At 50.4% G+C, this 12,324-nt stretch overlaps 1 protein-coding gene across 1 annotated transcript; it reads left to right on the top strand.

Moving 5' to 3' along the window:
* Nucleotides 1-4,812: 4,812 nt before the first annotated feature.
* On the top strand, nucleotides 4,813-7,364 carry LOC135981791 (uncharacterized). Its single transcript, XM_065586028.1, has 2 exons — nucleotides 4,813-5,799; nucleotides 6,794-7,364. Exons 1-2 carry the CDS (start codon nucleotides 5,223-5,225, stop codon nucleotides 7,267-7,269), a joined length of 1,053 nt encoding a protein of 350 aa, XP_065442100.1. The 5' UTR covers nucleotides 4,813-5,222; the 3' UTR covers nucleotides 7,270-7,364.
* The last annotated feature ends 4,960 nt before the right edge of the window (nucleotides 7,365-12,324 follow it).

Here is a 12,324-nt window from a genome sequence, read left to right as displayed (position 1 = left end):
GTTAAAGCCACCTTTAGGCGGCTCTAATTTATGACAGCTAGCTCCGGTCACTATGGGATCATATGCTGGCTGAAAATTGGTGTAGTGTTGTGAAGTTCTGCTATGCTCCTTTCCTCCCTGCCATGTCTTCTGTGCTAGTTGGGGAGGGGGAACACTTGACCTAGGATCCAGTTATGTTACTTTGCACCTGCTGAGAATCCCCTGAACTATTAAGCTGCATCCAGACTCTGTCCTCTTTGCACTGCTCAGGGGAAACGAAGGGGACAGAACTGGAGCTAAGAATCTGACTCATTATATGCCAGCAGCATTAACTGATGTAATTAAACTCTAGAATTAATCATTGTCTCTGTCTCTGTATGTGAAAGAGCATAAAGCATTACTTGGTAGACCCCACAGAAAGTAAGCACTGGATTGTCTTCTGAGTGATCGATTTAAAAAGAAAAGAGTATTTAGAATTCCAAGCATTTCTCTGTCTCCTCCATGTCTGACTGTCTTCACAGTGCAGCATTTCCCACTTCTGCGGCAACGGGAGGTCCACACATCTTTGCTATAAGCCTGGGCTTAGGACTGCCCAGAATTCTCTGCTTCTACATGGCTCCCATGGCAGAGTCCAGGTGGTCTTCCTTCAATAATGATAGCAACCTCCTTTGTGAATAGGGTTGCCAGACATCCAGTTTTCGACCGGAACACCCAGTCAAAAAGGGACCCTGGCGGCTCCGGTCAGCACTGCTGACTGGACTGTTAAAAGTCCAGTGGGTGTGCAGCGTGGGCCCAGGACTAAGACAGGCTTCCTGCCTACCCTGGCTCCGTGTGGCTCCCAGAAGTGGCCGCCAGATCCTTGCGGCCCCTAGGTGCATGGGCGGCCAGGGAGGCTCCGCATGCTGCCCCCACCTTTAGTGCCAGCTCCGCAGCTCCCATTAGCCAGGAACCACAACCAATGGGAGCTGCAGGGGTGGTGCCTGGTCGCTCATGCACCTCGGGGCTGCAGTGACCTGGCGGCCGCTTCCTGGGAGCTGCGGTAAGCACGGCCAGGACCCCGCACCCCAAACCACCTCCTGCCCCCCAATCTCCTGCCCCAGCCTGGAGTTCCCTTCCACACCCACACTCCCTTCTGGAGCCTGCACCCCCCAACACTCCAACTCACTGCCCCAACCGTGAGCCCCCTCCTCAGCCCAAACCCCTCATCCCCGGCCCCTTCCCAGAGCCTTCCCCCCCCTCCCTCACCCCAACCCCTGCCCCAACCTGGTGAAAGTGAGTGACGGAGGGAGGGGGATGGAGTGAGCAGGGGGCATGGTCTTGGGCAGGGGCGGGGCAGGGGTGTTGGGTTTTGTGCAATTAGAAAGTTGGCAACCCTATTTGTGAAGCACCTCAAGTTCTGCTGCTACAAGCGCTATGTATGAGCTAGCAGAGCTTTCACTGGGTTCTAAAAAGATTTTTAACTAAATGCCTTTAACTGTTTCTTCTTTGGCTTTGAGGTTTTTCAACACTAATATATATATATAAGCTTTCTGAGGAGGGTTTGAAGGACAGCACCTCTCTTCCCTGTCCCCCACAGAAATGGCACATGGGCAGCAGACCACAGGAGCTTAGCTCTCAGCCAGCATAGGGGTTGAGGTCCATCCTGTAACCATGTGCTTTATACTGCAGCATTTGACTTTGGCCCAGAGAAAGGAAGAGAGGAGTGGACATGGATTTTACCCAGAATACTCTGTGTCTCTAGCCATGCCCAGGACAGGCAATTTAAGTAGAAGGAACCAGAAACATCCAGAATAAGGCTGTGGCAGTTACTGGACATGCTCAGTAGCTGTTTCTGAAGCTGTATAGGAAGTTTTCAGGATGGCCAATCTGCCATCTGGGTCACACCCAGTTACGCTCTGAGAGATGAGCCAAGGGTGCTGCGTGGTGGAGTGTGTGTGTGTATGAGGTTATAAATATAGGAGTTAGACAACCCTGTGGACTCAGCAGCTGGTCCATGCAACGCCAAGAGCCGTCTGCTGGGATGGCTGGGTCCCAGTTCCTGCACCACTTTGGGTACTGATTACAAATCTCAGTTCTTGGTGAAACTGCAAAGAGAGGTCAACTATTAACCCAAGGGCTTGAATCAGACTTACTCAGCCGCCCACTATGTTAGGGAGATTCCTGTTTACAAGAAAAAACTCCCAATTTAATGTTCTCTCCCACAACAGCAATAATCCCTCTCCAGCTCGGCCCCTGCCACTCAAGTGCTTTTCTCAGAGGTCTATTGCTTTGAGCTGGGAAGAGGAAGGAGGTGTGTGGGGGGGGGTCAATTTGTTGGGCATGTCAGCCTGGTGCTGCTGAAGCCAGAGGGTTGGGGGGTGTGGAGCCAGGTGTGGGGTGGGTAATGGACTCCCCACACAATGTGTCTGGCTCTCCAGGGGGTCTTGGCTGCTGTCTTTGGGGGAACCTGGTGGGAGCAGGGAAAATGAGTCTGACACCAAACTTCCAGCCCTGGGGGCAAGGAGAGCACAGCAGGATCCCTGCAGGGCGGGAGGTAGGGGAAGTTTAGGGGTATGTGCACTAGGTGCAGGGAGAAGATCCCTGGGAGAACAGGGGGGCCCGTGGGAGCTACTCAAGAGGTGGGGGACCAAAGAGGGGAGCTTAGGGATACAGCTGAGTGGGAGGGGCAACTCTCAGGCTGCGGGGGAAACAGACCTGATTGGGGTGTCAGGGATAGAGTGGGTTAGGGGAGCCCAGGGCTGCACTCCTCGGGGGGACCCATCTTGATTGAGGCAGCATCAGCATCTAGGAGGAAGGGAGTACTGCTCCCAAATACTGCCCCTGTGCTGGGGGGAAGGAGGGAATAGCTTTTTTTGCTTTGCTGTCCCCTTCTGGGACCCCAGAATTTAGGGTCTGGCCTGATTGGGGAGGGAGTGACACCCCCTAGTGCCTGCCATTCACCAGTGCTTGCCGGGAAGCACTGTAGCACTCCATCCCTCCCCCGACAAAACAAACTGTGATGGTGCCTCCTGTGGAATGCCCTCCTGAGTACTAGACCCTGGGGACAGGGAAATGTCCCAGCTACTGTGTGCCAGTCCCTGGCGGGGGACCAAACCCCCTCCACGCCAGGGCCTGCTCCAGGCACCAGCCCAGCAAGCAGGTGCTTGCAGGAGCACCGCCAGCTTTTCTGCCGCCCTAGGTGGCGGAAGGTCCCACCCCAAAATGCCGCCCCCCACAGAGGTGGCAGAAGGTCCCGCCACCGAAATACCGCCGCGGTCGCCGCCCCCCAAATTGTAGTGCCCTAGGCGACCGCCTAGGTCGCCCAATGGGTTGCGCCGGCCCTGGGTGCTTTGGGCGGCCAAGGGGAAGGGGTGGCACGTCGCGCTGTTCCGCGACAATTCGGCGGCAGGTCCCTCTCGGAGGGAAGCACTTGCTGCCAAATCCCCGCTGAAGAAGAAAGTGGCATGGTGGAGCTGCCGCTGGAGTGCTGTCAATTGCGCTTTTTTTCCCCCCCCCACCACAAAAACCCTGGAGCCGGTTCTGCTCCACGCATTCAGATCCTGCTGCTGAAAGGCACCTGTTCCTAAATACTGTGACCACAGCCCCCTATACTCAGGCTCAGATCCTGCAAACAGGAGGAACACCACCTGCAAACCATATAGTGTGACCCAACCCTAGAGGGGAACACCCATGCATTCTCTGAGCTAGACCCAGGGCCGGCTCCAGGCACCAGCCCAGCAGGCAGTGCTTGGGGCAGCCAAGGGGAAGGGGCGGCACATCGGGCTCTCAGGGAAGCACCTGCCGCCGAATTCCCGCCGAAGAAGAAAGTGGCACGGTGGAGCTGCCGTCGATCGCAATTGCGATTGTGGCTTTTTTTTTTCTTCCCCTGCCGCTTGGGGCAGCAAAAACCCTGGAGCTGGTCCTGGCCAGACCCACATGGGGAGGGAGAGGGGGGACTACCCCCAGTACTCAGAATTTTGACATAAATAAAGGTTTTGTCTCCCCTGCTATTAAAACATGGCCTCAATACACACTAATGGTGTGTCTGTGTGTGTGTGGGGGGGGGGGGGAGTTCTTCAGATTATTAAAGAGGTTCCTAGCTAGTCCCCGCCCCAAAAGGGAGGTCATGATGCAGCTGGGACTTTCCTTCCTTCTTGGATTTATTAGCAATCTAAGTACCACCACAACTCTCCTTCAGATTAATTGGAAAATGTTGGTCAGTGTTGCTGGAATGAGGCTAGCTGTAGAAATCCCCAGACTCTTTGCTGACAGGGTTCCAAAGTGTTTGAAAGGACCGAGATGCTACCATTCTTCTCAAGCTCCGAAGAGTCCACATGTCACAGGCTACATATTATGACCACGGTACAAAGAGGGCTTCTCTACACAAACGTTCAGTTTGCAGCAAGTCGGGGTGTGAATCTACCTCGCATTAGCCTGCTGCAAAATATCTGGGTAGAGCCTGCTGACATGCAGTAACGGTTCGTTAATGCGCTTTGATCTAATGTGCATCAGCAGGCTCCATGTGGACAGTTAGCTTGCAGCAGGCTAATGTGGGGTAGTTTCACACTCCAGCTTGTCGTGGACTAAAGTGTTTGGTGTATGGAAGTCGTGAGAAATCATCTCTGAAAGGGGATCAGAAAGGAATATGTGTGTGTGTGCGCTAAAATATATAAGTATAGAATGTTACGTTGAACCATTATATCTGAATATATATAATAGCAACAAAATGGGAAAGTGTCTGAGGAACACTAGTAGATTTACTGCCTAATAGCTCTTGTTTAAAAGTGGTTTATAGTATTTTAAATGCTATTTACAATATTTTACATAACAGAATATTTTCTGTATGCATTAAATGTTTGTTTTACTAAGGCCTGGTCTACACTAGGCGTTTATGTCGAAGTTAGCGCCGTTACATCGAATTAACCCTGCACCCGTCCACACTGCGATGCTATTTAGTTCGACATAGAGGTCTCTTTAATTCGACTTCTGTACTCCTCCCCGACGAGGGGAGTAGCGCTAAATTCGACATGGCCATGTCGAATTAGGCTAGGTGTGGATGGAAATCGACGCTAATAGCTCCGGGAGCTATCCCACAGTGCACCACTCTGTTGACGCTCTGGACAGCAGTGCGAGCTCGGATGCTCTGACCAGCCACACAGGAAAAGCCCCGGGAAAATTTGAATTTGAATTCCTTTTCCTGTCTGGCCAGTTTGAATCTCATTTCCTGTCTGGACATCGTGGCGAGCACAGCAGCACTGGCAACGATGCAGAGCTCTCCAGCAGTGATGGCCGTGCAGTCTGTGAATAGAAAGAGGGCCCCAGCATGGACTGATCGGGAAGTCTTGGATCTCATTGCTGTGTGGGGCGATGAGTCCGTGCTTTCCGAGCTGCGATCCAAAAGAAGGAATGCAAAGATCTACGAGAAGATCTCTAAAGACATGTCAGAGAGAGGATACAGCCGGGATGCAACGCAGTGCCGCGTGAAAATCAAGGAGCTGAGACAAGGGTACCAGAAGACCAAAGAGTCAAACGGACGCTCCGGATCCCATCCCCAGACATCCCGTTTCTACGAGCCACTGCATTCCATCCTCGGTGCGGCCGCCACCACTACCCCACCAGTGACCGTGGACTCTGAGGATGGGATAGTGTCCACGGCCGGTTCCTCGGACATGTTAGGGGACGGGGAAGATGAGGAAGGAGATGAGGAGGGCGAGGCAGTCGGCAGCGCTCACAACGCTGATTTCCCCGACAGCCAGGATCTCTTCATCACCCTTACAGAGATCCCCTACGAAGCGTCCCCAGCCGTTACCCCGGACACAGAATCTGGGGAAGGATCAGCCAGTAAGTGTTGTAAACATCTAAACATTTATTTTTAACAAAACAGGAATATTAACAATTAAAAGAATGGGTTGTTCATGATTAGTGTGCCCTAGGCGCTTAACGGTTTAGTCATGGGCAGTGCAAGTTTTGAAAAAAAATCTAGCAATGTCCGGTTTTCCGTGATTGTCCTGCACAAGCCACTCTACTTTTTATTCCCTGCTACTGCAGCTACAGTAAAATGCGGTCTATATGTCCGGGGATAGAGCAGTAATCCTCCTGGGACATCTCGATGAAGCTCTCCTGGAGGTAATTTGAAAGCCCTTGCATGAGGTTCCTGGGGAGAGCGGCCTTATTGGGTCCTCCGAAGTATGACACGTTGCCGCGCCACGAGACTATCAAGTACTCGGGAATCATTGCTCTGCACAGCAGGGCGGCATACGGCCCTGGTCTTTGGAGGCTTTCCCGGAGCATTCTCTCTCTCTCGCTCTCAGAGATCCTCATCAGGGTGATGTCGCCCATGGTGACCTGCTTTGAATTAGGTAGGGGAATGTTAGTGTTGGGACTGCTTTCCCGTTCCTTTACAGAACTGTAACCGCTGGTTTGTAGCCACGCGGTGGAGGTGGGAGAGGGGCAGCCGAAAGGGATCGTTCCCGGGGACAGCTGCGAGGGGGTGGGACAGGGGCAGAGTTCCCGCTTGCCGGATTGCTGGCAGCAGGAACTGACATTGCTTTAAATGTGAAATGAGGCCAGTGGTAATATAAAAGTTTTAAACTGCCACAAGTGTACGGCTTACCATGTCTGCCTGCAACAGAAATTCCGTTGTCCTGCCCCGCTTCTCAAATGTGCTGTGCAAGACCCCAGGCACTGAATGCGAAGGCCGAGAATTCGACCTTGTGCTGAGTGCGCATGTGATAGGTGCTGTGCATGGTCTTGTTCACAGAGAAAGACTATGTTCTTTGTTCACAACTACATTTATCTTTCTGAGGAATTCACTCCCTTTTTCCCATTTCCACAGCCCCATCTGCGACTGTCTCACAACCTAGCCTGGCATCACACTCCCAGAGGCTAGCGCGGATTAGGCGTAGGAAGAAGAGGACACGGGAGGACATGTTCTCTGAGCTTATGGCCTGTTCCCAAGCCCAGGCAGCACAGCAGACCCAGTGGCGGGAGAACTTGACCCGAATGCACCAAGCCAACATGGATCGGGAGGAGAGGTGGCGGCAGGAAGACCAGCAGGCGACTCAAACGCTGCTTGGACTACTGAGGGAGCAAACGGACACGCTCCGGCACCTTGTGGATGTTCTGCAGAAACGGAGGCAGGAGGACAGAGCCCCGCTGCAGTCCATCTCTAACCGCCCTCCCCCGCCACCAAGTCCCATACCCACCTCACCCAAAGTGCAAAGAAGGAGAGGCGGCAGAGTCCCTGCTAACTCTCACTCCACCCCTGCAGAGAGCTTTAGTAGCAGAAGGCTCTCATTTCCCAAAATTTGAAAAGTTCTTTCCTTCCCGCCTGACACAAGCCCCCGTCCAAGTTTCACCTCCCAGTGCCATGTGTAGTTGATAATTAAAAATACGTTTCTGTTAACTACTGTTTCAATCATGTTCTTTTGGAGGAGGAGGGGTAAGGGGGTTGGTAATTGGACAGGACAGTCACCTTTGGCAGGGTACATAGTCGGGGGCAGGCACAGCAGCAGGGCACATACACAGTGCAGTGATGCAGTGACTAGTTACCCTGGTTAGTCTGGGAGGTTGTTTTCATGTTATGTGGTGGGGGGTGGGTTGCTCTGTGACTTTGTGGCGGGGGAGGGCAGTTACAGATCTTAAGCGGCGGTCCTTAGGCAGGATCACAGAGCCACACAGCAGGGGATCTGTAACCCTCCTCCCCCTGCCACAAAGTCAAATAGACCCCCCATACACACAGTCCCGATCAGGAGGGGTGACAGGCTCCGTTGAAACAACCATCTCACCGCAGCGGAGCCTGTCAATCCTTGAGTTTAGAAGCTGCATTCGCGTCACTACACTACACCCGCTCCGCACCACAGTCTGCGTCCCAGTTTTAAAAAATTCCCGCGAAAACAGTATTAAAGAAAACGGTGTGCTTTAACAAAGTAGAACTATTTTTATTTCGAAACGTGTGTTGGAAGGGGGGTGAAGGGGGTATGTAACTGGATAGGATAGTCAACATTAAGTGGGTAAAGAAACGGGGGCAGGTTTAGCTTCTCAGTACACAAACTTTAAAGTCACAGGTTACCCTGCTCACTCAGGAACTTTGCTTTCAAAGCCTCCCGGATGCACAGCGCTTCCCGCTGGTCTCTTCTAATCGCCCGGCTGTCTGGCTGTGAGTAATCAGCAGCCAGGCTATTTTCCTCAACCTCCCACCCCGCCATAAAGGTCTCCCCCTTGCTCTCACAGAGATTGTGGAGCACACAGCAAGCTGCTATAACAATGGGGATATTGGTTTCGCTGAGATCACAGCGAGTCAGTAAGCTTCTCCATCTCCCCTTGAGACGGCCAAAAGCACACTCCACCACCATTCTGCACTTGCTCAGCCAGTAGTTGAAGAGTTCTTTTTCAGTGTCCAGGGCGCCAGTATAGGGCTTCATGAGCCAGGGCATTAGCGGGTAGGCTGGGTCCCCGAGGATGACTATAGGCATCTCCACATCCCCAACAGTTATTTTGTGGTCCGGGAAGTAAATACCTTGTTGCAGCCATCTAAACAGACCAGAGTTCCTGAAAACACGAGCGTCATGAACCTTGCCCGGCCATCCCATGTAGATGTTGGTAAAACGTCCCCTGTGGTCCACCAGTGCTTGCAGCACCATGGAAAAGTATCCCTTTCGGTTAATGTACTGGGTGGCCTGGTGGTCCGGTGCCAGGATAGGGATGTGAGTTCCATCTATGGCCCCACCGCAGTTTGGGAATCCCATCGCTGCGAAGCCATCTATGATCGCGTCCACGTTTCCCAGGGTCACTACCTTTGGCAGCAGTACATCAACGATTGCCTTCGCTACTTGCATCACAACAACCCTCACGGTAGATTTGCCCACCCCAAACTGGTTCGCGACTGACCGGTAGCTGTCTGGCGTTGCAAGCTTCCAGAGGGCTATGGCCACTCGCTTCTGTACACTCAGTGCAGCTCGCAAGCGGGTGTCACTGCGCTTCAGGGCAGGGGACAGCAACTCACAAAGTTCCAGGAAAGTTCCCTTCCGCATGCGAAAGTTTCGCAGCCACTGGGATTCATCCCAGACCTGCAGCACTATGCTGTCCCACCACTCAGTGCTTGTTTCCCGTGCCCAGAATCGCCGTTCCACGGCATCAACATGACCCATTGCCACCGTGATGTCCTCGGCGCTGGGTCCTCTGCTTTCTGAGAGGTCTGTGCTACTCTCAGACTTCAGGACATCACCACGGTGCCGTAGCCTCCTCGCCTGACTTTTCTGCATCTGCCTCAGGGAAACCTGTATGATAAGCTGCGAGGCGTTGAGAGCGGCCACAACTGCAGCGATGGTCGCAGCGGGCTCCATGCTCGCAGTGCTGTGGCGTCCGCGCTGTCAATGACTGGAAAAGTGCGCGAACTGATTTCCCGCCGGCGCTTTCAGGGAGGGAGGGTGGGAGTGATGGACGGATGACGACAGTTACCCAAAAGCACCCTCGACTCATTTTGTTACCCAGAAGGCATTGCCGGCTACACCCAGAATTCCAATGGGCAGAGGGGACTGCGGGAACTGTGGGATAGCTGACCACAGCGCACCGCTTCGAATGTCGACGCTTTCACCGTTAGTGTGGACGCACAAAGTCGAATTACTGTCCTTAATGTGGACACACACGTTCGACTTTGCAATATCGATTCCAAAAATTCGATGCAAGTAAAATCGAACTACTCTCGTAGTGTAGACAAGGCCTAAGAAAATGTATGGATCTCTCTCTCTTTGAAGCTAATTTGGAACCATTAATATCTATTTACCAGGCTTTTACATATAATAGCCCTAAAGTTTTAACTCTGTGTAATGCTTCTGAAAAGATAGAACTCTGGCATGTGCTTCAGCAAACGATTAAGCTGCGGTGCAGGAAGAAGAGGAGTGTAACACTTATGTGTAATATTGCCTCAGCATTCCCCCACCCAATTATACACCCAACACAGAAGCTCCTTTCATTGAGAGCAGCACAGAATCAGAAGCAAGGAGCAGGGGTAAGTTTGTAACCTCCCCCTCCCACCTATCTCCTAGGCATTGGACACTTCTTCCCAGAGCTTGAAGAGCAAGCAGGAAAGTTTCAATGGAGCCTCCTGAATCTCCAGGCAATGCAATGTCCCCAAAGTGTTGGGGAGGAAGAAATTAGACATTCCTGCTCTCAGCCACTATTCACCACGCTGGAGGGTGTAGTCTGCAGCAGAGAAGAATGAGGGGGGATTTGATAGCTGCTTTCAACTACCTGAAAGGGGGTTCCAAAGAAGATGGATCTAGACTGCTCTCAGTGGTAGCAGATGACAGAACAAGGAGTAATGGTCTCAAGTTGCAGTGGGGGAGGTTTAGGTTGGATATTAGGAAAAACTTTGTCACTAGGAGGTTGGTGAAGCACTGGAATGGGTTACCTAGGAAGGTGGTGGAATCTCCTTCCTTAGAGGATTTTAAGGCCTGGCTTGACAAAGCCCTGGCTGGGATGATTTAGTTGGTGTTGGTCCCGCTTTGAGCGGGGGGTTGGACTAGATGGCCTTCTGAGGTCTTTTCCAACCCTCATATTCTATGATTCTATGATTCAGGCAAGGTCTGTGCTGAGGTGGTTGAAGAAGGAAACCATCCTCTTACCCCAGGCTCTTTTACCTGCACGGCTTCAGTGGACATGAAAGGTGGCAGGTCCTGTGACAGCTCTGATATCAATGAGTCACTTGTGTCCGATGGCTCCAGTTTACTCATTCTGTGCAGTTGATCCCTGCTCAGCCTGGACCCAGCAGGAGGGAGCGTAGAATGATAAAATCATAAAACTTAGGCTGGAAGGAACCTTGCTAGGTGTAACTCATTTTGTGCCTTAGCCTTGTCCCTATATGCTTGTGCTATTCTTTTGTAGTTATCCTTAGTCATTTGTCCATGTTTCCACTTTCTGTAGGATTTCTTTTTGATTTTTAGGTTATTAAAGAGCTCCTGATGGAATCATATTAGCCTCATACTACTTTTTCTATTTCTCCTTCACATTGGGACAGTGCACTGTTGTGCCTTTAATATTGTCTCTTGGAGAAACTGTCAGCTCTCCTGAACTCCTTTTTCCCTTGGATTTTCTTCCCATAGTAGGTTTGAGTTGAATAGCACTTAGAATTTTTTATATAATTAGTGTTTTTCAGCTTTGGAAATTATTATTCTGGAGAGCTCTTCCTGCAGGGGCAGTCCTAAATTCAGTGCCGAGAAAAAGAACTGGCCTGTCCCCCATTGCCAAAGAGATGAGGAAGAGCCCATTGTGAAGTCTGTCTGAGATGGAGGGTCCTAGAATTAAAACCCTCAGGTAACACCAAATTTTGCCTTTCTCCTATTAGAGTATAACAATTTTAAGGAAGGTCAAATTTGGAGCATAAAACTTGTCCTTTTACTAGCAACAAACCAAGCTATGGAAAGTTTTTTTTTTTTTGTAAGGCTGAAGGCATCTTTTGTTATTGATCATAAATTATTTCATTTGCCTAGGAAGACTTTTTGTTCCTGGTATGGAGTGCCAAAAAACCCTAAGGGCACAGGCAGAAAGAGATCAATCTAGTCCTGAAAGGAAGCACAAAGGAGAGAGCTTTGTGAGCAAAGATCTTTCATCTCCTAGAAGCATCAGTTTTGTAAGAATAGAGTACACTAGTCATCCTTTTGTGACTCTACTAAAGGTCCTTGTTGGCTGTTTTCCTTTTGTTAAAAAGGAGAAGGGGAAACTGAGCCTTAGCTTTTGTGTTTTGTAGCAATGAAAGGAAAACAGAATTGATTTCTATTGCAAGTGTTGTGACCCAAAGGATATAGCTGGAGTGTTGTACCTCAGCCCTTCATTTGTGTGAAAGTAACCTTTCATTTTCAGGTACTAGATGGCTTTAGAGCAGAATTTATATTACTGTTCATTCAATTCTTAGCAGATGTTTTTCAAAATGAATAGCGGTAACATGATGACCCCTAAAGTTAGCACAGAGAGATTGTGACTGAATGAATACATTTTTTTAGGAGGGATTGAATGGTTGTTGGGATCTGAAAAAGGAAGGTATATGGTATTTGTTTCCAGCATCTCAAGCATGAGAAAATGGCAGAAGAAGTTTGAAGATATAAGAAAGTAGAAAGGACGTTGAGCTACTGAATAAGGACCATCAGGATTTGAGAAGAGATTTTAGAATGAGTATAATAATTCAGCTATAAATGGGATTCAGTGTCTATGTAATGTGACACATTTTAAAATTAACAATTACTAAAAAAATTATAAAATGTAATAGGAGATCTGTTGAACACTCCACAGTTGTACCAATGTAACAATGTCAGTTAGGATTTTTTTTTTAACCGATATAGTCATACCTGTACAAGCCCTTGTGTGGATGCA

The sequence above is a fragment of the Chrysemys picta genome, chromosome 2 (assembly GCF_011386835.1).
Source record: "Chrysemys picta bellii isolate R12L10 chromosome 2, ASM1138683v2, whole genome shotgun sequence".
NCBI lineage: Eukaryota > Metazoa > Chordata > Testudines > Emydidae > Chrysemys > Chrysemys picta.
The sequence above is the reverse complement of the archived record's forward strand: the minus strand, read 5'-3'. Positions and strand labels throughout refer to the sequence as shown.